This window comes from Xenopus laevis, chromosome 5L, assembly GCF_017654675.1.
Source record: "Xenopus laevis strain J_2021 chromosome 5L, Xenopus_laevis_v10.1, whole genome shotgun sequence".
Lineage (NCBI taxonomy): Eukaryota > Metazoa > Chordata > Amphibia > Anura > Pipidae > Xenopus > Xenopus laevis.
Genome location: NC_054379.1, coordinates 128396490 through 128423773, shown reverse-complemented (window position 1 = coordinate 128423773; position 27284 = coordinate 128396490). Strand labels below are relative to the sequence as shown.

Here is a 27284-nt window from a genome sequence, read left to right as displayed (position 1 = left end):
TAACACTTTGGGAATTTTTCGCCGTTTCGTAAATTTCGCAGGAAATTTGCGAATTTTTTGGCGAACCAAAACGGGACAAGTGGCCCATCAATAACAATGAATTACCTAACACATTCAAGGCACTAGGTTATGAACTTCACATGCCTTACAATGTGCCTAATAATATATTTTTCTAATGGTATTCCTGTGAAGAATGATATTACATTCCTAAATTTTCCATTTTTGTCCATACCCCCTGATGCACCAAGTCAAGCCCTCTTATGTTGCAAATCCCATGGCTTTTGACTTGAGTTCTTAATGTAGACATTAGTGCGGGGATCTTAAGCATACTGAAGTACCACTCTCTCTTTTATCATACTACTTGTATATGCACCACTATCACAATGGTATGCAACTGCCTTCACTCCCCCACCTTAAGCCTAATACAGAATGAGGGTGAAGAATGTGGTGGTTAGAAATGCTTTATTTCAGTAAGTGTGATGAAGAAAGGAGTAACCATGTTTGTTAGAGTGTGTTTTGAGGCACCAAGCTATCTGTATTGGTTGGTGGGATTGCAAATGCAATTTAGGCATGTCTCGGAGCAGTGGTGTAACTAGATGTTACTGGGCCCCACAGCAAATTAATTTTAGGGCCCCAAACATATCCAGAGGTTGTCCTGTTTTACCAATATATGTTGAAATTGCTCATTAATTAGGGCATCATTAGGCCCCCCTATACCTCCTGGACCCCCTGCAGCTTCAAGGTCTGCTTCCTCTATAGTTATGCCCCTGCCTTGGAGCTTCAACAGAACAGCATCTTTAGAAATCGTTCTCTTTTGAACTATAGCACATACCTTCCCACTAATCAATAATGCAGTTATTGTCAGTATGGCTAAAACTTCATTTTTTATTATAAATATTAGAACAAAATCAGCCATTTAAGAGAGAGATAAGTTGCACATGTGAGGTTTAACATGTAGCAACAGGGAAGTTTTAGCTTGTTATTCTTTAATGATTCTTGGGAAAGGGTGAGTTATTGTTACTTCGAAATTCCAGCAATCTTCTCTATTTTTTTGTTGAGAATGATTAATGTGCATTGAAACATTAGAACTTCTCAACACTTTAGCGTTCCACCTAATGATTTTTCACTTACCTTGATCGATAGTGCATAATCAGCACTAATAACATCCATGCACACCATGCAAACCAACTGATGCAACATTTCTTGACTCTGACAGCCATAGCAAGACTCACAGTGTATGTGGCTCAAGTGTACATTGGAAGCATGGTTTCATTCAATGGTATCTTGTGAAAGCCCGGTAGGGTTTCATGCAACTTAAATGAATTATTTTATATGAAGAGGGTTAGATATTGTTGGACACTAAATACAGATGTTGAGGCCCTAGAAGATAAGTAGCTGAGATGTTAGGCACCATCCAGTGAATTCAGTCACTTGGATTTTACCCTCCTCTTAGGAAATACAAGTTTTGGGATACAAGTTTGCGTGTATGTGGAGCAAGTTTAGGGTATGGCAGGGACAGCAGTGCTGACGCCATGGTTTGTTCAATAGTTACCCCTATTATCTGAGAAGCCATTTTGTACACTTCGGTCCATGACACTGATACAATGGGGCAATGCCACCAGGCATAAAGATAATCTTTCCCAGTCATGCATCCTTTAAAGCAAGTAGATGGGAAGTTTGAGTTAATGGCATGTTTGCGGTTGGGTGTATGGTACCAACTAAACAACACTTTGTATGTCGTTTCCTTGACCCCTACATTAAGAAAGTTTTTTGGTCCAGGTCACAAATGAAATAGGGGCTCCTAAGTCTGTCTCCAATGCTGTCATGTATTTATTAGAGATAGGAAAGGCAGCCTCTATTAGTTGGGAGAAAAGTAATGCCATTACGTTTCTGGTTCCAAGTGGGTTACGGCAACATAACTGGTACAGCGAGCCCTCTAGATGGGGAAAATCATAAAAGAACACCAACATTTTTATAACCTTTCCCAGTCACAACTCAATGACTTTTTCTCCAGATTGATAAATGTGTTTCTTAAAAGAAACAGGTATTGATTTAATTCCCTAAGGAGGAATTTGCCTTTCCTTGTCTTTCAAAGAGATTGCTCACCTTTGAATTAACTTTTAGTATGATGTAGAGACAATTTGCAACTGGTTTTCATTTCTTATTATTTGTGGTTTTTAAGTTATTTAGATTTTTATTCAGCAGCTCTCCAGTGAGCAATTTCAACAATCTGGTTGCTAGGATCCAAATTAGATCTAGCAACCATGTATTCATTTGAATGAGAGACTGGAATATGAATAGGAGAGGGATTGAATAGAAAGATAAGTAAAAAAAAAACTAGCAATAACAATACATATGTAGGCTTTACAGAACATTTGTTTTTTTAAGATGGAGTCAGTGACTCCCCATTTGATAGCTGGAAAGAGTCAGAAGAAAAAGGCTTATCATTAAAAAAAACTATAAAAAAATTTATGAAGGCCAATTGAACGGTTCCTTAGAATCGACCATTCTATAACATACTAAAATGTAACTAAAAAGTGAACCACATCTTTATGGGAAAATTATATCAGTAAACAGGAATTTATTGCTATACAATTTCCCATATAAAACCTTTATTGGTTATATTTTCTTTTTTAGATATAATTAGCAGAAGTGTGCTTAATGTCTGGTTTTGTTTTCCCTCTAGAGTACAGAAAATCAAAATGGAAGCTCAACCAAGGCAGAAAGTGCTTGGCTCTTCAGGATGTGGTATGGTTTTGATCACAAGTATCCTTTCTTTAAACGTATACTTGCTAATTATCATATTAATTCATATATCCCAACTGCAAAAATGGTAGGACATTTTGTATTCTTGTCATACAATCTCACTGATATTTTATTGTCTTCAGCAGCAACAACAAAAAAATACAAAGGTTACCTTTAGTTTCTAGATCTCTACAAGGACTCATTTGGAGTATTTTTACCTTTTCTGCATTATCTTGAATGTCTTTGTAGGATTCATTAATTTAGTCTGAAATCAACTATTTTTTTTCCAAACCATCCAGTAGTTGTACAGCGGTTAAGTTAATTAGACGATATATGGTGTCCAGGGCTGCAAGCGAGCAGAAATAGTCAGGAACGAAAATCTAGGAAGATATTTTTCCATGAACTCCTCTAAAAATGTTTTTCTAGGAGAAATGAGACATAAGTCCCATTTTGTTGCTGTTTTTGGGTATTTAGATATATATTGAAATAGTCTTTGCATTTCCCCTTGGAATCGATAACAGGTATGTAGAACTGTTCTACAGAATTCTGGAATGGTCACTAAACTAATATCTTGTAAAGCGCTAATAAAAATAATATGGGAAATCCTTTTCAAAAGAAATGCGAAGACTTTACAGATTGTGTAAGTTTATAGGCCTTTAGGGCTCATTACGATCACTGGGCACATGTAAAAGCCCAGAGAATTACACTTATAAAATGACTTGCAGACAACTAGCCTGTGTCCCATTCTCAGTTTTGTCCATAAAAAACCTGAGAACATTTTCCCCTGCTCTCTATAAACTCCCAAGCCTGACATTTAAGGGCTAGTTTAAATCGTCCCTGATCCTCACCTCATAACCTAGGGTTGTGATACTAAGATTTCATATAACACACTCACCATTCTGTGTCCCTACCTCTATACACCCTGTTATCCTGGCCCCTGTCCACAACCAGAGAGAGAGAGAGAGACTTTTAAAGCCTTTCTTTCCTCCAAAACACCTGATTTTAAAAATGGCACAACTTTCTTCATGTTTATTTTGATTTTGGGCCATTTAGTTCTCTGTAAAAGTCGCTTTTTGAACTTCAACTTGAAGTAACTTACTCAAGGCTATATAGGACCATGCCATGGCAGCTGACACATCATCTTGGCACTGAACCCCTTTTCCATATAGTATCTCTTTTCCACATGGCCTTGCCAAGCTGCTTGTTCTCAATTACTGCTCTAATCAGATGTGGGTCAGCTCAATTGCCTCGAGTCACATTACTGTTTAAGTTAACCTGCTAATTAGCATTTCTGGACGCAGCTTCTTCGATATTGGATTCATAATAGTAATACAAAAATCAATAGAAATCTTTGATGATGCCGATTGACAATTACCAGCAAGACTGGGGCTGAAGTTCAGTTTAGAGCATGAGAACTATTCAAGCCAGAGAGGTGCATGCGTGTGCACTATTTCTGTGGGTGTCAGAAGACTAAACACATTCTGATCTGTCTCAGCACTGTGTGGGAATGACACAACATATGTATATTAGTCTGCATCTGTGAGTGGTTTGTTCTAAACTGAGGTGACAGACAGTGACGTTTTCCGCAGATGGCTCGAAGTGACACACTTTGCATCGTCACTATTTCTTATTATAACCTGGGTAAGAAAAATAGCTATTTCTGCAGCACTCTTTAAGTGTGTCACCATTTGTTTTTTATAATCATCTTATTATAGGAGAAACCAAGCCAGCCACCTACATGCCTTCCATTTGCCATCGCTTCCCTTCTCTCTCCAGTGTAGCCCGTCCTCCTCCCTCACTGGATTCAGTTCTTCCACATCGCCGCCTTGACAAGCTCAGACTCTGACACACAAATCCATGGCTGTCACATTTCTGTGGCTAGCGTATTCATTGCTCAGGGACTCACAGGTTACCTTTTCTTAACCCCACACATCAGTGCTCTATACAATTCAAAAGAAATGTGTTTTTCCAGTCTCCTGTGATTGTTAGACCTGAGAATAAACAGCACCTCTCCTCACTGAGAAGGTGCATAGAAATCAAACATTATTCTTCAGATTAAATTGAATATTTTGCTCTGTATAGGTTGAAATTCAATGACCATTATGAAGCCATTATAGATGTTTATGCTTTGCAAACTGCAAAGGTTGATGTTGAGCCAACACTGTTCACAGCAAGCAGGTCTACTGAGGTGAAAACTACCATGTGTTTTGGACTTGAGGGGCCGCTATACCTTTATTTTTAATTTCTGCATGTATTTGCAAATGAAAACATTAAGGGAGTTGTTTATCAAAGGTTGAGTTGTAGAGCTATGTGAGCTTTTTTTAAACCTCCAATGAACTCACAACTCGAATGGATTCTAAAAAAAACTCGAATCAGTAAGTTTGAGTTGAAAAACCAAAAAACTCGAATTGATCAAGTTTTCAGAGGAAAAAAAACTCGAATTGATCAAGTTTTCAAGTGAAAGCCACAAAAAAACTCAAAACATCATGAAGGCTACAAACATCTTTAAATGGTTCAAGGGACTTTTGCCAACTGACTTGACCTTGACAGGTTTTAGATGGTGTATTTTTGGATTCAATCTATTTTCAGGTTCAGGGTATAATAAATCTAAAAATTCGGGGGGGTTTTAACCTGAAAAAACTCAAAAACTTAAAATTTTATCATGGAAAATACAACTCAACCTTTGATACAATGGTTTCAATCCCGCTTAGCAACTCCTATTGCCTTATAAATCACAACAATAAAAGGGCAGAAGAGGGCTTGGCTGACCAGTTTATTGGGAATCATTAATGGCACTGGGTTTGTGGCCAGCCTAAAGGTCTGTAAATTGAATTCTCCATGCCAGGGCCAACTCTGTGGGATCTCCTGTAACCTCTAAGAAGACAGCTGCAGTAATTTCCTCACTTAGCCCCATATGTAATAAAAGATATACCGTTTGCTCAGGTGCAGTAAACTATACCAGCCAATGAAATGTTTGTTTTAAACAGGTGACCAATAAATACTACCTGCAAATTGCTGTAGGCGATCTGAACTAAAGCAACATTTCACATTTTATTAGATAACCCCAAATGAGTCTGAGAATTGGGGCTAGTTGTCTTAATTTTTTAATACGAATTTTGTCGTTTGGTGCTCAGGATGAAAGGAGAAATAAAATAGTTAAGCTGTAGTAAATATATGGCATACATCCAATAAATAATTGTTTTTATCTAAACTAAAATTGTTTTGCAATTCACTGCTCAGCAATCTTTTTCATAAGGGAGTCTCTCTACACTACCATTGAATTTCTTTTGTTGTGTTTGTGTCAGCCAGTGGATTCTAGCTCACCAGTGCCCGAGTTATTTTCCTTGCAAGATTAGGCACCCTACATCATTCAGATCATTCTCCTTGTGCCTCAGGTACCAAACTTGTAGTGATGTGCGGGTCAGGAAAAACTCAACCTGCACCCAGCCCTAACCTGCAAAACCATAACCTGATGCTAACCCGCAAAATGTTTACATTGTAGGACCCGCACCCGCAGATCAGTGGTGCAGGTCACAAAAAGCCATATCTCAGAAAACACAGCCACTACAGTATTGTAGTACTCCAGTGTGACGCACACCCGCCATGGATGATGGAACCTGCCTGAACGGTGGGTATTTGGTCAGCCCGCACATCACTACAAGAGTGGATTGCAAGGACTTGGTATTCAACAGTCTAGTATAGGAATGAAGGCAATTAAATAAAATCGGAAACCCACCCTTCCTGATCCTCAGTACACCCAAGGTTGCATGTGAATAATGCGGGTTCAGTACAGTGGAAGGGTGGCTGGAGAAAATGGTTAGAATAGGGATAGGATAGTGGCCATCAAAAGGGAGTACATTATGAGAATGCCTATAGTTTGGCCCAGTTATGTTGTTACTTTTTTCAGAGGCATAATTACAATATACAATCAGGGCCTGATTTAAAAACTGGGGGCCCCTAGGCTGGCTCTTGGTCGTCGCCCCCTCCCCTTCCTGGTCCTCATCCCCCTCCCTGTCCCCTTCCGAGCCTACCTCCCTGTTGCTGTCTGTGTCCCCTTCATTTCGCCATCCGGGTCCACCACCCCTTCCAGTTTGTGCAGGTATACACGCATGCGCACATCGGCACGCGTCCGGAGCTACACTGAGACTTGTGTCTCCAGCGCATGACATGCATGCCGCCCGTGAAATTCTGCAGCCCTAGGCCCAGGCCTTTGTGGCCTTGCCACAAATCGGGGCCTTTATACAATTTTTAATTATGTCTTAGCCAAAGAGAGATCAGAATTATTTTACAGCCAGATATATCCTTCTGTAATCTGTGTTTGCTGCTGTTTTAAACAGAATAGATGTTCCTTGTGAAGTAGAACCTACACTTCCTAATTTCAGCTGCACCAACTGCTTGTCTGTGTGTGTGTGTGTGTGTGTGCTGAGACGTGTCTCTACTTTGCCCAGATACATAGTAGCATACTGATCAATATGTAAATTCCAGGTACTGACCCATCTGTTGTATACTGTTCTGTAATATATCAGTAGTTTCTCTTGGAAGACCTGTCACATAAATATAGAGAGAACAGGTGTAACAAGCAAGCCTCGGATTACTGTAAACATCAGCATATACACAGGAAATCATTTTTATTACAGGATCCCAAATTACAAACTAAGTAGACAGGAGCTAGATTCTCAGCTATCCAAATTACAGCAGCTATCCAAATTACTGTTTAGACTGGAACAGCCAAGAGCCAGCCAATTACTGTTCAGATTGCCATAGGCACAGGAGTTAGCCTTTTAATTGTTTAAATTATATTGCGTATTGCCCAACTGTTGTTACTTCCAGTTCCAATTCATGATCTTGATAAGTAGGCTGGGTTTACAGCAGATCTTCCCAATGGCTGTGCATAAAAATGTGTGGTGAGAGCTGGTAACCAGGATGCCCAAAATGTCCTAATTTTCAACTGGGAAACATGGGTGGTATATAGTGTGTATAATTTTAGTCATGCATAACAATTCATTAAGGGCTAATATTTAAGGTTATAAAATAGGTTATGATTTATTCCCTGCTCCAGTGGAGCTTACAGTCTGCTTTCCATATCACATTCACAATACACGCACACACACTCTAGGGTCTATTTTTATTAGACATAGTGATGGGCGAATTTGCGCCGTTTCGCTTCTCCGAAAAATTAGTAAATTTCCTGCGAAACGGCGGAAAATTCGCGAAACGGCGACGGCGTCTCGTTTTTGACGCTGGTGTCCATTTTTTGGACTCCGGAGGCCGTTTTTGACGCCAGCGTCTGTTTTTGATTCCAGAGGCCATTTTTGATGCCAGCGTCTGTTTTTTCCGATGCCGGCGACATTTATTTGTGGCAGGGAATCGAGAACAATAATATAGACTAACTCGCAATTCTGTAATTTAGAGCAGCTCAAAACTTTTTGTTGGACTAAAACTTCCGTTCTACTGTCTCACTGTATTGACACATTCCTGCGCAAAGACAAACCACCATTTTATAATTCCTTATTGTGGCTTTTGGTTACTTGTTTGTATACTAAATTGGTGGCGTGCATTTGTGCAACTAAAACACTTTGTAACTCTCCATAATGGAAACTTTCTAGGCAGAAAGTTCAACACTGAGTTGAGAAAGAAAGCCACTTTACTGGATGTCAGTCTTCCCTAGGCAATAATCTCAGTATCTGTTCTCTCATCTTAGAATATTAATCTTTTTTTTTTGTTACATGAGGATCATTACTTCTTGATGAATTCTCTTGGAAGTTTATAGCTATCAGCAATTCAAAGTACCACGACCTCAGATATTTCAATTACAGATGCTTAGCTGTAGCTTGCAAAGATTATACTTATCCTTTCCTGTAATAGAACTGTGCTAACAGATGATTCTTCCTTCTCCCTGATATCCCTTAAGCTTGCTTTACCTGAAATAAATGTCACGTCAGTGCAACAAAATGGGGTTTTGTAACCTTATGCATTTTTTTTAACAATTACTTATTAATACACACCAACAAATGTTCCATTTCATCACTTCTGTCTTCAGCATTTATTCATACAATCATCTCATTCCTGAGCGTTCAAAACTAATCCAACCTGAGCAGACTTACACAAGTGGTTTGTTCCCAGCAGGACATTTCAGGGCTATTCCATTACTCTCGGAAATGAGTCATGTTTCAGGTCAGTGACAACCTATTTACTAATTAAAGTGGAACTTTCATCCCATGTTGAAGTTAGAGGGTAATGTGTTCTCAGGAAATGATTCCTAACAGTTTGGCTCCCAAAGTAAAATTAAAAATGCAGCCCAAAACTACAGAGAACTTTTTTTTTTTAAATAAAAGTCACAATCAAAACCAGTTACATGGTAATGTACTTTCCACTTTAAAGGAATAGTTCAGTGTGAAAATAAAAACTGTGTAAATAGATAGGCTGTGTAAAATAAAAAATGTTTCTAATATAGTTAGTTAGCCAAAAATGTAATATATAAAGGCTGGAGTGATTTGATGTCTAATAAAACAGCCATAATCCAACTTCCTGCTTTTCAGCTCTATAACTCTGAGTTAGTCAGCGACTTGAAGGAGGGCCACATGGAACATTTCTGTTCAGTGAGTTTGTAATTTATCCTCAGCATTCAGCTAAGATTCAAAAGCAACAGATATGACCCATGTGGCCCACCCTCAAGTCTCTGATTGGCTACTGCCTGGTAACCAGGGCAACCAGTCAGTGTAAACCAAGAGAGCTGAAAAGCAGGAAGTAGTGTTCTGACTGACAAGTTATACATCAAATCACTCCAGCCTTTATACATTACATTTTTGGCTAACTAACTATATTAGAAACTTTTTTTATTTTGCACAGCCTATCTATTTACCCAGTTTTTATTTTTACACTGAACAATTCCTTTAAAGGACCAATAACATCAAAATGTCAAAATATATTATATGAGAGAGGCTTCAATTATAATAGTCCTATAGCAGCCATAAATGATATTTCAACTCTGTTTATTTTCCATGCAATAACTAAACCCCATTGCATTCAGTACAGCATATCTGTTAGTTCATAGGGATGGATGAATTTTTTCACCTTGTTTCGCCGCGGGAATGATGCCCATTGACTTGTATGGCGGCATGCGTAAAAAAAAAAGACGTGCGTCAAAAAAATTTCGCTGCACGTCAAAAACTTTAATGGGCGTAGGCAACATTACTCAGACAGCACTTTTTTGGTGAAACGAAACTTGTCAAATTCGCCCATCCCTATTCATATATAAACTTGTGTCTTTTTTGCCCTATTCAGCTTTAATTGCTGCACCCATAATTACTTGGCCACTTATTTATATAAACTATAGAAGAGTTTCTACAAGTGCAAGGTAACAGTATATTATATTTAAAATCATATAAAACTCTTTACTTTTTGGGGGTCACTGGTTGCTGATCCCTTCAGTTCATCTTAAATTCAATAATTAGGGCTTATGCTTTAAGGAGACATATTTTAATTAAAACAAGAATGTGCCATTGCATTACACTTCTTCTATATGTAGAATGAATGTGCTGAGAAAAGTAGTCCGGCTGATTTATTGAATATTTCTGCAACAACCCCTAATAGTCCTGCCCAGCAGTTTCACTTCCTGAGGCCTCCTTTCCCAGGCTGCACAGGGGAGAACAAGCGGCATTCAGTACACTGCACAGTAGGATAGAAACCAGTCAGCAGCTAGGCTGACCTTATAGGAAACTGAAGTCTGTCTTGCATGTGTGACTGCAGGGCTGAGATTTTCCTCTTACTGTGCTTCTGGGAGTGGCAATTAGGATTCGCTCTATCCCTCATTTAAAACAGAGACAGGAACCACAGCAGATCTATAGGCAGCTCCAATAAAGGGGTAATTACTAATTTCTAAAGTTACTGATCATGTTTAGCCCAAAGTGAAACCAGCATCATACTATATATTATTATTGCCTACAAGATTAGGGGATTTCAATTATGTCTCCTTTAGCAAACTTTTTTTGCCTATTGCTTTGGTGTTATTTCTTCAGCTAAATGGGACAAACAAGGAACCGGAAGCTATTCCATGTTCAGTCCTTCCAAGGTATAAAATTAGATTCCTGATTCACAGATAAGCAGGAGCCCATTATACACCAATTATATAATTATCCACATTGCAAGGGCAAACATCTAGTAGCTTCAGTTTGCCTGCAAAACTAGAAATGTTTCATGATTAAAACAATAGACAAAAATTATGTACAGCACAGATCTTTGCACTTATGTTGAAGAAGGAGCTATACTTCCCCTTTATTCCAGAGGATGGCAAATGAGACTGAAAACATCCTGACTTCCTCAATGGACAAATCTTGTGCCATTATATAGTACATTGTGCTTTTTCTGTTTTCTGAATATAGGTATGGGACCTGTTATCCAGAATGGGGTTTTCTGTAATTTGGATCTTCATACCTTACGTCTACTATAAAATCATGTAAACATTAAATAAACCCAATAACCTGGGTTTAATTAATAAGGATTAATTATATCTTAGTTGGGATCAAGTACAAGGTACTGTTTTATTATTGCAGAGAAAAAGTAAATCATTTTAAAAAATTTGGATTATTTGATTATAATGGAGTCTATGGGAGACGACCTTTCCTTAATTCTGAGCTTTCTGGGTAATGGGTTTCTGGATAATGGATCCCATACCTGTACCATAGAAAACATTAATCATAAATAAACCACTTCTGGGCACTTCCAGGTGAACTTCTCAGGACAGCTAAATGTCAGTTCTTCACTACACAGTGGTATTTTAGGGTGAATACATACAATAGTACATACCGAGCCAAAATATCGGAAAGAAAAATGACATCATGGATAGCTTACAATGAATTTTACATTCTCATTTCTTTCAGCTATGTTTTAAGCATCTGATAGACAACCTCTTCTAGGTTCCCACTGTGTTACCGGCTAATAAGCCTAGATGAAAAGTTTACAGAAATGGCAGTGGTATCTTCTAGCCTTATAAATACTTCTGTCACTACAGTACACAACCTGTTTTTATCTGGCTTGTTTCTGTCATTCCGTGTATGTCATATTGCTTAATCACCTTTTAACTTTGGGAAGTAGATGCTTCCTCTCTGTGAATAGAACATTCTTGCCAATACCTTTAAAGGAAATAACCAACTTTGAGACTGATTTGATTCCAAGGGAAACCATTTTTCAACATTTATATATGTTTTTGACATTACACAAATGTTGCTCCTTAAAGGAGAAGGAAAGGTTAAAACTAAGTAAGCCTTATCAGAAAGGTCCATCTAAATATACCAGTAAACCCCCAAAGTAATGCTGCTCTGAGTCCCCTGTCAAAAGAAACACTGCATTTCTTTCCTTCTATTGTGTACTCATGGGCTTCTGTATCAGACTTCCTGTCTTCAGCTTAAACCTCATTGCCCTGGGCAAGAGCATGCTCAGTTTGCTCCTCCCCCCCCCTCCCTTCTCAACTGTAATCTGAGCCCAGAGCAGGGAGAGACTCAGGCAGGAAGTGATGTCATACCACATTAATACTGCAGCTCCTATTCTAAACAAACAGAGAGTTTCTAGAGCTTTTTACTCAGGTATGGTAAAACATTCTACAGAATAAATATAGCATTCTAGCTTGCACTATTGCAGCTAATCTATAGGCAATAAAATGCCTCTGTAGCTTTCCTTCTCCTTTAAATGTAGGTGTGTGTGTATTACTCAAATGTTTTCCCTTTGGGAACCTTAGAACCATATTGGAATGTTCTTTTTAAATTAAGATCTAACTGAATGAGTTAATTTGTCCACCGTTACACCGTTGCATTTATTTAAAACTTGACTGTTGACTGTTTAAAACTACTTGCTGCTTGGTTATTACTGTAAAACATATATTGCTTACATATGCAATTTGGTAAAAAATGTCAGTCTCTTGGGTATTTCTTGCCGATCCCTTCACAGTCTCTCAGCTGTAAGAAAAAGTCCAGAACAAATATATATGTATTCCCTAGGGAATATATATAAGGAGATCAGCGCCTGTGGCAACAGAAATTAGAAACAAGCATAGCGTAATACGTTCATTTAGAGGGGATATCACCCTGTGTGTGTGAAAAATTATTTATAAATGTGCTCCCCTTTTCCTTGGGCAGCTATTAGTTAACAGAAGAGAAATAAGTCAAGGTGAGTACAAGGAGATAAGGTGTTCTTCATATACAGCAAAGGTGCAATCGAAGAGTAAAGTGCCTCCACACTCTGTGTAAATTGACTACTTACAAACCACTGCTGTGGCGTTATGTATATAAAGAAAATCCCTTTCTGATTCCTACTCCAGGTCACCGCTCCTGCCAAACTCCGGACCAGAAATAGGAACCGAGGATAGTGTAATACCGTTTTCATTCAAATATAATTAAAATCAGATAAAAAATACACTCACATTTACCCTCTTGGGTAATACGCATTCAGTCCCAAAATGTTTGTGTGGGGTCCCTGAGGGTGGTTCTGCCAGCTTTCTCCAGACTCCCTCGTGGTGCCTTTCTTGGGTCCAATGCGTACCCCAAGAAATTACTGTATTTGTCCTGCTTCATCAATGAGCAGGGATGGGCGAATTTGACCAGTTTCGTTTCGCCAAAAACATTTTTTGTCGTGTGTCTTTTTTTTTTTTGACGCACAACGCCATACAAGTCTATGGGCGTCATTTCCGCAGAGAAACAAGGCAAAAAAATTCGCCCATCCTTATAAATGAGCCTTTTTGCCTTTTTCTACCCCAGTTACCCTAGATTGTCAAGAATTCAGTTCTCTTGGTTGAGTAGAATGGCAGATACTCTTCTGTACTATTGCCATTTTATCCACATTTGCACAAAATCATCTCTGTAATGATTGGGAAGGGAGAAAGTAATGATCATACACCTGTCATGTGTATTCCTACACATATATGCTTACCTAGCGTGGTGACAGGTAATCCCAGCCAGCTCATGCTGCTTGCCATAGAGGGAACTTGTTATCCTGATCTTGATATTAAGCAGAGATCTTATTCTGTTCTTAGTGACTTAATTACATTTCCCAGGTTTGAGGCGAACTTTGCTTTGCAGATAAGAAATTTTATTCTGCAGCTATAAAATTTCTTACTTGGTCTGCTGTAATTTTTAATAAAAACATGCAATGATGTTTCCTCTTAAAATTGCTGTATGGCAATCCCATAGTGTAATGGCTTTAGAATAAAGAAAGACCTTGAGTTTTAATCAAATTATTGTGTAATTCAGGGTCAGAGGAAGATGTAGGCAGTGCCTCCAGTACTATTTGGTGGGTGCAAGTGGAAGGGGATTGAGTAGAGAACTTCAATGGTGAGCAAGTGGTGGGAAGGGGGTGTTGTTGCGCTGTGTGGACCAATCGCCTGGGTGGGGTGTAATTGCAGGGGGCACAGGCCCAAGTATTTTTGTCTTAAACACCCATATTACGTGGCCCAGCTCTGGTGTAATTGATTTTGAGACCTGCTTCTTAATTTATTTGATTTTTAAAAGACTACCAGTTGACTAAGGCTTGCAGAGGATCCCAAAAACAATTATATTCAATATCCTTGTTTACAAGACAGGTATGCGACCTGTCCATGTGGCTGGAAACAAGAATGTGTAATAACATTTAGTTGAGTGGATCTTTCTCAAGATATTCATTGATTGAGTTTGGGACGGGGCTTGTTTTAACATAATTATATGTTTTGTGAAAATCTTATCGAAGCTTCCTGTTTATACATACTACCCTGAGACAAAACAGTATGATAAAAATCCATTCAAAAAGGTTGCATTGCCAGTTACATAGAGAACACCCAGCCAAACAGAGAAGAAACAGAGAGACCTAAATAAGCACTAAGGACATTAAACATAACTGAGCAAACCAATATTATGAGTCTGAATGTTTTGATGAGGTTTTCAAAGCAATCTATGAACCAACTCTATTTCCAGATTGGCTGGATGAAGATAATGCATTAAGGATACTAAAAATTAGTTTTCTTATGCAGGTTCTTTATAGATTTATAGGTTACCCTCTAATCCAGACATTTTTCCTCTGTGATCTGTTTCCCAGTCTGTTGCTTTTACCTGTAGATCGTATATTTGGTGTTCTAGAGTTAATGCCAGTTTCTTGACTATTTTTAATTGCTATTGGCTCATCAATCTTTCTCTATAATTGATTGGTTCTTAGACACAGTACGTGGATTTCTTTAGTTAATGTTGTGATAAATATTTTAGATGTTTCCAGCTTATTTCTCAACATGACGTTAAAGTGTGTAGGGTCTTTTGCGAGGTTGTTGAAGAGTAACTGTTGAGTTATCTGGATCATTTACCATTTGAGAATAAACTGTCCTGTACCGGTATAGAAATGACACCAACGTGTTAACACTTTCTTTCAGTCTGTCCATCAAATGGATTCATCTATTTAAAACTGATCTTCAAAGCGTCTGTATGTTAACCAAGAGGACAGTGGATGGCAAGAGAGACACATATGTATTTTGTGGTTTTTAGCAAGAATAGAATTGAAGGATTGCTAGCCAGAAGGGTCCTGTCTGAAATTCAAGACCAGTGACTTCAAGTTTCGGAAACAAGCGACACGCCTCCTTCTGGCCTATGACACAATAGGAAGCCTCTAGGATGTGATAAGAAAGCTTGTTATCTTAGGAATGACTAAAACTGCAATCATTATCACCTTCATGGAGACAGCAATAGGAAATTACATTTATATATTAATCTCTTATAATTCGTATTAGGCAATGCAAAGAAAATATTAAAAAAAAAAAAAAATATATATATATATATATATATATATATATATATATATATATATATATATATATATATATATATATATATTGGCCCTTTAAATCTGCTTTCCTAGGGACATAAGATCAGACCTAACCATGGTCAGTAACATCAGAGGGCTCATCACTGATACACAAATGTATAAACAACTCATGCCTGATGCGTTTCGTGTCTAGAGCCTATGACTAAGTGTCTTAGACACAAAACGCTTCAGGCATGAGTTGTTTATACAAATAAAATTTTATTTTTTACTCAACATTTATCTGATCCACGGGTGACCTATTCAAGTGCCTTGCTCCAACATTTTGTTTCCTTATATATGCTCCCTTGAGCTGAGGGCCTGGGGCAGGAGCACCTGGGCCATCTATTCAATTTGGTGAGTTGATCCACTTGCGTCGTTTGATGCTTATACATACATGTTAGTGTACACAAATGGCCATGCTTTTTACCCATAATGCATTTTCCCCATAATGCCAGCGCTATAGTGGCCATGCTGGAGATGCTCCCAGTTTGTCAAGACAGACACAGTTGCTCATTGTGGTAGCCCAATGCAAGTTGTGGCTAATAATTTCAGTTGGTAGTATGCCACATTAGCATACTGTGTTAAAACAATGTTATTTTTCTTGTCTATTGACAAAACCCACTCTAGGAACTCTGGAATCAGGGTGACAGTAGCTCCAGGGTCCAGAACACCAATAGGTTCATTCAGGTCTGGACTGGGAGTCAAAATAGGCCCTGTCATTCCAAGTACACAGAGGCCCAAACACCCCCCTACCTGCCCACTATATGGAAACTTTCTATGGGACCTTACAGCAGCTCCTCTGGCATTTTCCAGAACCCACAGATTGCCAGTCCGGGCCTGGGTTCATTTATACAATATTCAGGAGAGGCAGGATGGATGCAGTGTTGCTTAGCACAACTATACGGGGGAAGGAGTGTGTTTAGATGCAAGTACCTTATACCTTAATAAATGTGTCGCTAAGCACAACATTTGTTTCCATTTTAGTAAAACTGCACTTGCGACTGCATTCATAAATGAGCCCCTCAGGTACATTAGCTTTAATCAGATATGAAGTTAGATGCCCAACCGGTTTTGACTAGGACAGACTGACAGCTGTAGTTTCAAACTTTACAGTACTGGATGTGTTAAGGAAATATTCCATTATATTGAATGTGGAAAATTTCCATAATAAGTAATGGGGGTCTGTTATCCGGAATGCTTGGGTTTTTCAGATGGAAATGGATACATGCAGCTTAGTTACCATCAAGTATAAAGAACTATTCTATTATTACAGAGAAAAAGGAAATCATTTTAAAAAGTTTTATAAAATGTTTTGCTTCAAATGCACTGCACGGTAAATGGCCTAACCATAAGAATCCTATTCCATTGTGTTTGCAGATGACACAAAACTATCCAGCCCAATTAATTCCATCCAGGATGTGGCATCCTTGCAACATGATCTTGACAAACTGGCAATCTGGGCAACTAAGTGGCAAATGACATTCAATGTTGATAAATGTAAAGTCATTCACCTGGGATGTAAAAATATCCAAGCCACTTATACCCTTAATGGGACTGCACTAGGCAAATCCATTATGGAAAAGGACCTTGGAGTCCTTGTAGATGATAAACTTGGCTGTATCAAGCAATGCCAGTCGGCAGCATCAAGGGCAAATAAGGTCTTGAGCTGTATTAAAAGGGGCATCGAGTCACGAGAGGAGGGGGTCATTCTTCCACTGTATAGAGCACTTGTAAGGCCCCATCTAGAATTTGCCGTACAGTTTTGGTCTCCATCACTCAAACAGGACATTATTGTATTAGAGAGGGTACAGAGAAGGGCAACTACGCTGGTAAAAAGTATGGAAAATCTTAGCTATGAGGAAAGCCTGACCAAATTGGGGATGTTCACGCTGGAGAAGAGGCTCTTAAGGGGTGATATGATGACTATGTATAAATATATAAGGGGATCATATAATAATCTCTCTAATGCTTTATTTACCAGTAGGTCTTTCCAGCTGACACAAGGTCACCCATTCCGATTAGAAGAAAAGAGGTTTCGCCTAAATATTCGGAAGGGGTTTGTTTTTACAGTGAGAGCTGTGAAGATGTGGAATTCTCTCCCTGAATCAGTTGTACAGGCTGATACATTAGATAGCTTTAAGAAGGGGTTGGATTGCTTTTTAGCAAGTAAGTGAGTACAGGGTTATGGGAAATAGCTCATAGTACAAGTTGATCCAGGGACTAGTCCGATTGCCATTTTGGAGTCAGGATGGAATTTTTTCCCCCTCTGAGGCAAATTGGAGAGGCTTCAGATGGGTTTTTTACCTTCCTCTGGATCAACTGGCAGTTAGGCAGAAATAATAATAAAAAAAAAAAAAAAGAGGTTGAACTTGATGGACGTGTGTCTTTTTTCAACCTTACTTACTATGTTACTATGTGTTTATTGATTAGTAGTATTTGTAAACTTTAGCCTTTATCTATATGCCACTTAGTGTCACCTTACTTCTTGAAATTCATTGTCAAATCCAATAGCATATAGGACTTCTGAAAGTTTATCCATGAGTTTGCCAATAGGTAATCTAATTTGCACATGCAAGAGCATCAGAAGAGGAGGATAGTATAAGTTACGGAGGCATGAAATTAGAGCTGGTTGTCTGAAAATACTTAACAGCGCCCAAGAGAATTTTGTGCATAGCCGTTTCTACATGAGTACAAGCGTTTAATCATACAAGCCAGTGGGTCTAATCAGACAACAAAAACATATTTCATTTGCTCTTCTCAGACTTTGTTCCTGCTCATGTCACTTTTTCTTTTTCCTAATTCTATGTTTATTTCCCCAAAAGTGAAAGAACATTTTGCAAGTGTTTTAATGGTTCAGGTTCTGTACATTCAGTTTTTCTTCTGCGATGTCCTCTATTCAATAGCTTTCACAGCATGGTTCAGCTTCAGGAAGGAGCTGACATCTGAAGAATCTTTAAAATGTGCAAAAAGGGGAAAAAAATTATATTTTTCCTAACCTAACACTGCTGTATGTTTTGGAAACATCAGCACAAATGATATATGTGTGGCTTATATTGCTGCTGTTATGTTGTATTTCTAAACTGAACTAATGTGAAAGCTAGGGTGCCACCGGTCTTGCTAGTTTTGAACCAGGGAGCTGTCCAGTTCAAAACCCCCACACAAAACTGCTCCAATATCGGCCCCCTGACATCATAACCATATCCCTGGCATCACAACTAACGAGATGTGAGTCAGGAAAAACTCAACCCGCACCCGGCCCTAACCTGCAAAATGTTGCCACTGTTGGGCCCAGTCACCCAACCTAAGGGGTATATTTATCAAAGAGTGAAGTTAATAGTGAAGTTCTGCCACTAGAGTGAAATGCCGCCACTCTCCATTCATTTCTATGGGATTTTTATAGGCCAATTTATCAAAGGGTGAACTTTCACTTTCACCCATTGATAAATACGCCTTTTAAAATCCCATAGAAATGAATTGAGAGCTGCGGAATTTCACTCTAGTGGCGGAACTTCACTCTTTGATAAATTTACCCCTAAGTCTTCCTGCTATGTCTGATATTTTTATGCTCACCTGTAGTGATGGGCGAATAAAATCGCCTGGCGTGAATTCGCAGCGAATTTCCACATTTTGCCACCGGCGAATACATGTGCGTCATCACTATTCGGAACACGCATTGACTTTAACGATGGCATCAAAATTGACGCAAGCGACTTTTTGGACACACGGGCGTCAATTTTCGAGTTTCACAAATTTTTGGTGGGAAGAAATTCGCCCATCACTACTCACCTCTTGTTCCAAGACAGGGAATTTTTGAGAGCAGAGGAGAAGTGTACTTTCCCAGTCTAGCCCACATCCAACCCTAACCTATGATGGTCGACCAAATTTTATCCCAAACTGCAGGTAAGCCCACTGTTCCTGTGGGTTTTGGGTTATGATGCACATCACTAGTCACAACTCCATCCCTGAATGCCACAGTTTCATGAATGTAGGCACTTTTTTCAAGTTATTTGGAAGCTTGGCAGAAATTGAAAACTTTGTAGACTCTGTAGCTTTGTTGCACCCACAGCACTGCCCTCTGTACCTTTCCGCAATGACTCAGCTTGGCTATGTCTCCAACTCAGGTGGCACATAATGCTCTCTTTAGGTGCAATTGTTGGATAATGTAAATGCCTGGCAACAAATGATCCCTGGAAGAATAAATGATTTATGTAAAAGGTGGCACAACAAACTGTATACAAAACTTTTTCAGAGAGGTGACCCTGGTTGTTATCACTATAAATCACATTTTTTTCAGTGGCATATAGGACAAACCACAAAACAAAATAGTAAACATTAAAGTAATTTAATTTATAGTAAAATAAAGCACCCTAAGCAATAATACCATATATCACTTTGTGACATGAGATAAATCAGCCCGGGCAGGTGAAGTTCAAATAAGATAAATGTACAGTAGGCAACATATATGGGATCCATTATACAGAAAGCTCCAAATTACAGAAAGGACATCTCCCATACACTCTATTTTTGTCCAAACAATCTTAATTTTTAAAAATGACTTCCTTTTTCTCTGTGATAATAGAACAGTACCTTGTACTTGATCCAAATTAAGAAATCCTTATTATCCTTATTAGAAGCAAGACCAGCCTATTGGGTTTATTTAATGTTTACATGATTTTCTCATAGACTTAAGGTATGAAGATTTAAATTATTGAAAACACAGGTCCCAAGCAGTCTGGACAACAGGTCCCATACATGTACCACAATTTACTTAATTCAGCTTTCTAGTAAACATTCATTACAGATTTTGAACCGTTTGAAAGTTATTTGTAAATGTAATTTTTCAGTATAAAAGCAATATTTGTTTTTCTCAGCTCGATATAATGCTGGTTCTCACTATAGAAACAATTTAGTATATGGGTACATTTATTGGGTACTTTTCCGAGTGTTCAGTGCAAAATTCTTTAACCCATAGCCAAGAACTGCAAATTATGTATGTAAAATTCACCTCAATGTATAGTTTTGGTATCACAGGGACAGCAAACTATTCACTACCTTGCCATTTGAATGCCTTTGCCCTAAAAGAATGAGGATGATAAATAAGGAAAAGGAGGGTTCACCATTAAAGAAAAGGTTTTTCTGCTGTGACAGTGGCTGCACTTGGATGCTATTCTACCAAGAAAAGGTACAGCTCCAGTATTGTTTTGGAGAAGGATATATTATTATTGACTTTAGGAATTTTCCTATTGCATTTGAATTATTTTAGCAAAGATTAATTTTGTATGTCCCCTTCTAAGGTTAATTTATTTGGTGTTTGCTGTCTTTATAAATCAGAGCTGAAGAGAGTTTTGCCAAGTTTGAACATGAGTAGCAGTAGTCCATTAATTAGGTTTTTCTTTATAATTTAAATTCATATTTGAAGAGTCCTTGAGCTATGACCCTGTTGCCATGTACGCTGATTCTGGGAATTCTAGATTAACTTTTATTGTTGATTCATTTTGACGCTAACCAAGTCACTATCTCCTTGTGGAAAGTTTAATTCCGCCTACATACATATCAGTTTAGTTCCACCTATATACATATCAGTTGTTCCTGAATTTATCTATGGCACTCAGTGTTTTTATATTGACCGAGTAAAAAAAAGCCAGTAAACTCTCATGAAGCAAACACAACAGGCTTGCCTGTTTATAATATCTCAATAATAGGCAGTACCTGTAAAATCTATCCTTATAAATGTTGTTTATTGATGTCATCAGTTATAACTGGTGCTTAGTGGTGTCACTTATCTTAAATGACTCATTTTGTGTGTTTGAAAAAAAATTAATAAGGGTTTAGAATGAGGGTTTATTTAATAAAATTACCAAGCGCTGCCTTCCCTGAGCCAGGATATTGCTTAGCAGAAAGCCAAGCTGACAGCTCTTAAAGCTTTTTGTCCCCCCTCTCTGCATCCGTAATTTCATAAAGTGACAAGGGCTGTGAGAGGTAACTGCATATCTGTCTATATCAGTATGACATTTCACACTGCTGTCCTCTGCAATGGAAAATGGAACAAGACATGCCATGTCAGAACATAACAGGTCAAACAAGACATTATTAACACAGGCACTCATGTCAGAAGTTCTAAATGCTGTATATAATTCACCAGTGCCAGAAAGGCATTCCTCCAGGTAAAAATGCAATGCTGCTGCAGGGGAACAAAATGTATTTATTTAAGGACAATATGCTATGCTATTCAATTTTGGGTTTTTCCTAGGAGACTCGGCATCATGACAAGGTGTTCATTAGTTTCAGGTTTCTGGCACTAGGGCTTCAGCAAAGTAACAAATATTTTGTGGCAGTAACAATACAATGAATTTTCATTAGATGAATTTGTCATGCTGGTACTTCCAGGTCCCGCTACACAGCTTTTTTTTACTTGTCTATGCATTTGTTGTACTGTATGTAATTAGCAGAATAGTATCACCAGTAGCCCACTACCTATCTGCAGGCAAACAGGGCCTTATTTATATATAGGCTGCCGGAGACTTTATGCGGAAATCCAGCGGTACAGCTGAGGGATATGAGGACTGTCTTGGATGCAATTTACATCACATGTATACAGAAATTATGTCATGTGTACACGTACACATGACATCACATCCACAACTGGGGTGTGTGCTTAAGTCCAGCGGTGGCACTAGACCTAAATACAGTGCTGCAGGCGAGGACTACTCTTCTGAACTCGAATCTGAACCCAAATTTGCATATGCAAATTAGGGGTGGGAAGGGGAAAAAGTTTTACTTCCTTGTTTTGTGACAAAAAATCACAGGATTTCCCTCCCCATCCCTAATTTGCATATGCAAATTAGGATTCGTTCGACCAGGTAGAAGGATTCGGCCGAATCCGAATCCTTCTGAAAAAGACTGAATCCTGGATTTGGTGCATCCCTAATCCAAATTCTGGAAATTTCCCTTATGCAGAAAGTGCCAGGTCCCAAGCATTCTGGATAACAGGTATCATACCTGTATATTGGCAGCTAGTTACACAGCAGGGTGTAACAAAATTACAATAATTCTATAGGTGTATAGAATAAAATTGAATCAGAGAACCCTGCTCACAAGGGCTTATGGCATGAAGTAGTAATGGATTTACTTTTTGCAGGAAAGGATAGATATTTGTAGTTACTGGCAGAAAGAAAGGAACTTGCAATCTCTCTGGCGGAACTAAAGGCCCCATATTGTTTAAGAAAAAAGAAACCCCACCAAATAGAGGGTTACTATATCTATACCAAGTAGACTCAAACCATAAATTACAAAACCAAAATAATTAATGATAATAATAATTCATTCATAAAGGTGCTGACTAATAAATTAGGTAAAGTGCTAGTGCAAATAAATAAGGTAGGTGAGATCAATCAGTCCAAGGACTGATAAAAAAAGTTGATTAATCAACTTTTTCATATTTTTTAATTTTTTTAATACATATTTTAACACTTTTTCATCTGACTTCGTCAGACCTCTACCTATAGTTTGGGTTAAATAAGGATCAAATATATATATATATATATATATATATACACACAGGGATACCAATCAGTGTTGTTTCTTTGGAACTAAAGGTCCCATCTGTTTTGTTGTATCCCTGGTCAGACAATTACCTGGTCTCATCATAATGGTTATACTGTACATTTTAAGCTGGCCATAGATGTTGAGATTTTTAAAAGATCAGATCCTGATCGTGAGACCACGATCTTCGCGGAACGATCGTACGATCGTACAAATTGACCATCAACTAAAAAGACCAATTTGCCAGGAAAACAAAGGGGAGCTGCCTGCTTGGCCCTGCAAACATAGATAGATTGCACTGGGACCGACAAAGATTTTTTGACCTGGCCGATCAATTTCCTGACAGATGTTGGCCGAAAAATCGTAAGATGTACGATCGTTCGAATACCACTAACCGCACGATAATTTCGAAGGATTGGTCGGGCTTCCCTAAAATCGGTCGTTCGGCAAGAGAAATCTTTGCGTCTATGGGGAGCTTTAGTCTGAGTTAGAATATTGTTTTGCTCAGGCACCAGTGTCTGTAATGATCCCTCCTACTTGTGATACTTTCTGTGCCAATTTCTAGCCAGAGTGATGTATCTCTTAGCAGAAAGTGGTAGAAGTGAGCATCAAAGAAAAGGAAAAGGCATCCTAGTAAGTGCAGCCATTCTGATCCCTCGAATTAACCAACTTAAACTGTAACGTCACGCTCTATCCCCTGTGCAACCTCCAAAATTTCCACACATTCACTTTGTCCAAGGTGCAGTCCGTCTTTGCTGTTTGCAGTGCAGATCATTTTATGAAGGATGAGGATGAAACAGTATTTGCATAAATTACATATTTTCCTTTTTCAAAACAATTATTTGAGCTCGTTGGACTAATGGTCTGCAGACATTTTATCAAACTCTGGAAATGAGAAGTACATTATGTATGAGGGTTAAATCCCTTTAGGACCAGACTTGGAGAATTCACGGAACTGCAGCAAAAAGCTCTAAATGCATTAATAATAACGATATTAGAACAAAGTAACAATAAAGTCCAGCACCATTATGCAGCATTATCTTTAATTAATGTGAGTCCAGCTAAGCAACATCAGCAATTATTTTACCATCAGCGACACTACATAGTGATATAGCTCAGTTATTATTTGCTGCAGGGACTTCTTAAATATATCCTGTCATAAATGCAGGAGTTTCAAAATTCCTTCAGCGATCCTGGCACATAAATCTCCATAGAGAGCAGGTAATAAAGGCCCAAATGATAATGTGCTCTAAATTGCACTGATACACAGAAATGTCTTCTTCATATCACAATTTTTTAATACAGAAATGACTGTGTAGCTTTTTATGTATTTCATTAAGAAAACAGTTATAAGACTACATCGAGGGAGTTCAGGCAGTTGTACTGTTTGCAGGATTTGGATTCAGTCAAACCGAATTCAGACTCTTAGGGGGTTATTTACTAAAACATGATGTATCTCATCTTTATATTAAACCAAGCTTGACCAAACTCCCATTCACGATTATATTTTATTTATCAATAAAATAACTTTATTAACTAAGTTTGGTCGGGAGAAACTCGATAAAATCGAGTGTAAACTCGAATCGTATGAAATTTTTTGAATTTGGTGCATGAATCATTCTATTTTTTAGGGTTATCAGTCAAAAACTCTGATTATCGGACATAACCCAGCGAAGATAATGATATCTTCAAATTGTAAAAGGTACATCTGAATGAACTCAACAGGTGGTGGATTTTTGGATCCAGAGTTTTTGCAGCTGCGTGGTATAATAAATCTCGATAAATTCAAGGTTTTTTTTCCATCAAAAAATCGGAGTTTTTGCCCAAAAAACCTTGACCAGAAAAAAATCGAGGTTTAGTAAATAACCCCCTTTAAGTCATTTAGCTTTATCACTGTGAACAACTGAACATAACAGGTTTAGATCATGCAGTTTAGATCATGCAGTTTAGATCATGCAGTTATACATTTTGCTCAAATCTGAATATACAAATTAGGATTCAGATTTGGTTCAATATTCAGCTGAAACTTTTGTAGAGAACTCCTTATCTGCCTCAATTCAAAATAGTCAGGCAAGAAATATGGCACACACAGTACAATTGTATCAAAGTTGATTATATGTAGAGCATTTGTATGCCAGATACTTTTGCCTGTATATTTACTAGAAGAGTTGGCGACTGTGGTCGCACCAGGTGAATTGTCAGAAGGCCATAGGTGTGCAGGTGAGTTTTTTTGTAGAATTGAATCCAATATAGTCAGTTGTTGTATTATTATATACTCTAATGCACCCCCTAAATTATAGTATAAAGGTAAAATTATTTGTTGAACTATAAGGACCCCTGGCTTATGCCCTTAAACCTTAAAGGGGTAGTTCACCTTTAGGTTATCTTTTCATAGTATTTTGGTCCATTCCAAGCAATTTTTCAGATGGCCATCATTATTTATTTTTTTATAGTTTTATAATTATTTGCCTTCTGACTCCATCTAAAAGTAAATTCTCTGTAAAGTTACACATTTATCTTTATTGCTCCTTTTGTTACTCATTTTTCTATTCAGGCACCTCCCTAATTATATTCCAGTCTCTGATTTAAATCAATGGATAGGTTAACTGGAGCCCTAGCTACCAGATTGCTGAAACTGCAAACTGTAGAGCTGCTGAATAAAAAGCTAAATAACTCAAAAACCACAAATAATAAAAAATGAAAATGATATTGGAATGCAGCTGTAACTTCTAAAGTCCTTTTTATTTACCCCATTTAATTTGCCTAACTGTTGTATTAGCGAAGCCATTCAGCACTACAGAAGCAGCAATTCATCATCATACATGATTAAATCAATTTTTAAAACTTGCACATATCATTTGAAAGTGATTAGTCCAGGATGGGGTTTCTAAAGCACTGCCAGGCTTGCCAAATACATGCACTCCTGTGTAAATGCTGCTGTGCTGGTAATAAATCAGGAGTACTATTAAAACAGTGCTGAGGATACTAAAGATTTATTCTGTGAATATACTTAGCTATACGAGTCCTGTAATGGTCCCACTTAGCAGCACTGACTGCTTGGAGAAATGTAGTACTTAAAGAGAAAGGGTATTTCTAAAGCCTTGCAAGTTGTTCTGTTGAAGCAGGAATGCTCATGCAAAATGCATTCTGTAGAGCAGGGGATAGATAATGTATTCATTTTACTTACAAAGCACTTTTTTGTTCTTATCCCTACAATACTGGCCAGTGCTGAGTTTGGCAAATATTCAATAGATTGCTCTTCTTCCACTTGAGCAAGGCTAATAGAAATACCATCATCCAAGAGTGTATGTAGGTTTTATTTTATTCCCAATAACTAATTCACACTCTGCTCATGCATAGCAAGTTCCTATTTTCTAAGCATTAATGTCACCTTCCGAAATGTTGAGGTTGCTTTGCAAATCCCAGACTAGAACTTAATGCACTGCTAGTATTGGACTATGCAGAACAGCAGTACACTTTGTATTTTCTAGATACCAAGCAGAGTTTCACATGCTTTCTGTACTGATAAAACCTACCCTTTGTATTACTGGGATACATATTCAAACATATATGATGCCTGTCTGAAGAATCCATAATAGCATACAATTTTTTGTTCTGACTCAATGCAACATTTCAACCGACACAGGAGTTATTGTGAAGCAGCAATATAATAAGATAATACAAGTAAAATTTGCTTTTAAATTGAATCTAAAGCCCACCCTACTCATGTCACAAATATGAGCCCCTGACATTATCCTGGCTCTCAGTCTCAGAGCTCATGCCCCACTAATAATAGCCATAGCAACCCTTGTAATTGTAATTATCGTGTAATTATACATCATGACACTAGCACAAATACATAATATTAATTGCCATATTATCTTAATTGCCATCAAACGTGGGACACAGGTCTATATGGCATGGAAAACATGTATGAAGATCTTGATTTTTGTGTCCAAAAAAATGACGATCCGTTGATGATGTTTTCGAGCCCAAAAGATTTCAGTGGGGGGTTATTTATTAAAGGTCGAGTTGTGTTTTCTCAAAAAACAAGAGTTTTATTCACTATTTCAGGGAGAAAAAAAATCTATTTTTTTCAATACTTATTATGCCCTGAGACTGCCAAAAGTCCAAATTCAAAAATACTCAAGCTAAAACCTGTCGCATTCATGCAAAAGTTAATGGCA

At 38.0% G+C, this 27284-nt stretch overlaps 1 protein-coding gene across 3 annotated transcripts in view; it reads left to right on the top strand.

Moving 5' to 3' along the window:
- Window positions 1-27284, top strand: part of slc9a9.L (solute carrier family 9, subfamily A (NHE9, cation proton antiporter 9), member 9 L homeolog) — a 344517-nt gene that overhangs the window by 263180 nt on the left and 54053 nt on the right. For all 3 annotated transcript variants that reach the window (XM_018263826.2, XM_018263827.2, XM_041563391.1), the window contains one exon: window positions 2687-2766. In XM_018263826.2, the coding sequence (XP_018119315.1) occupies window positions 2687-2766 (80 nt within the window). The remainder of the gene's footprint in view (window positions 1-2686; window positions 2767-27284) is intronic.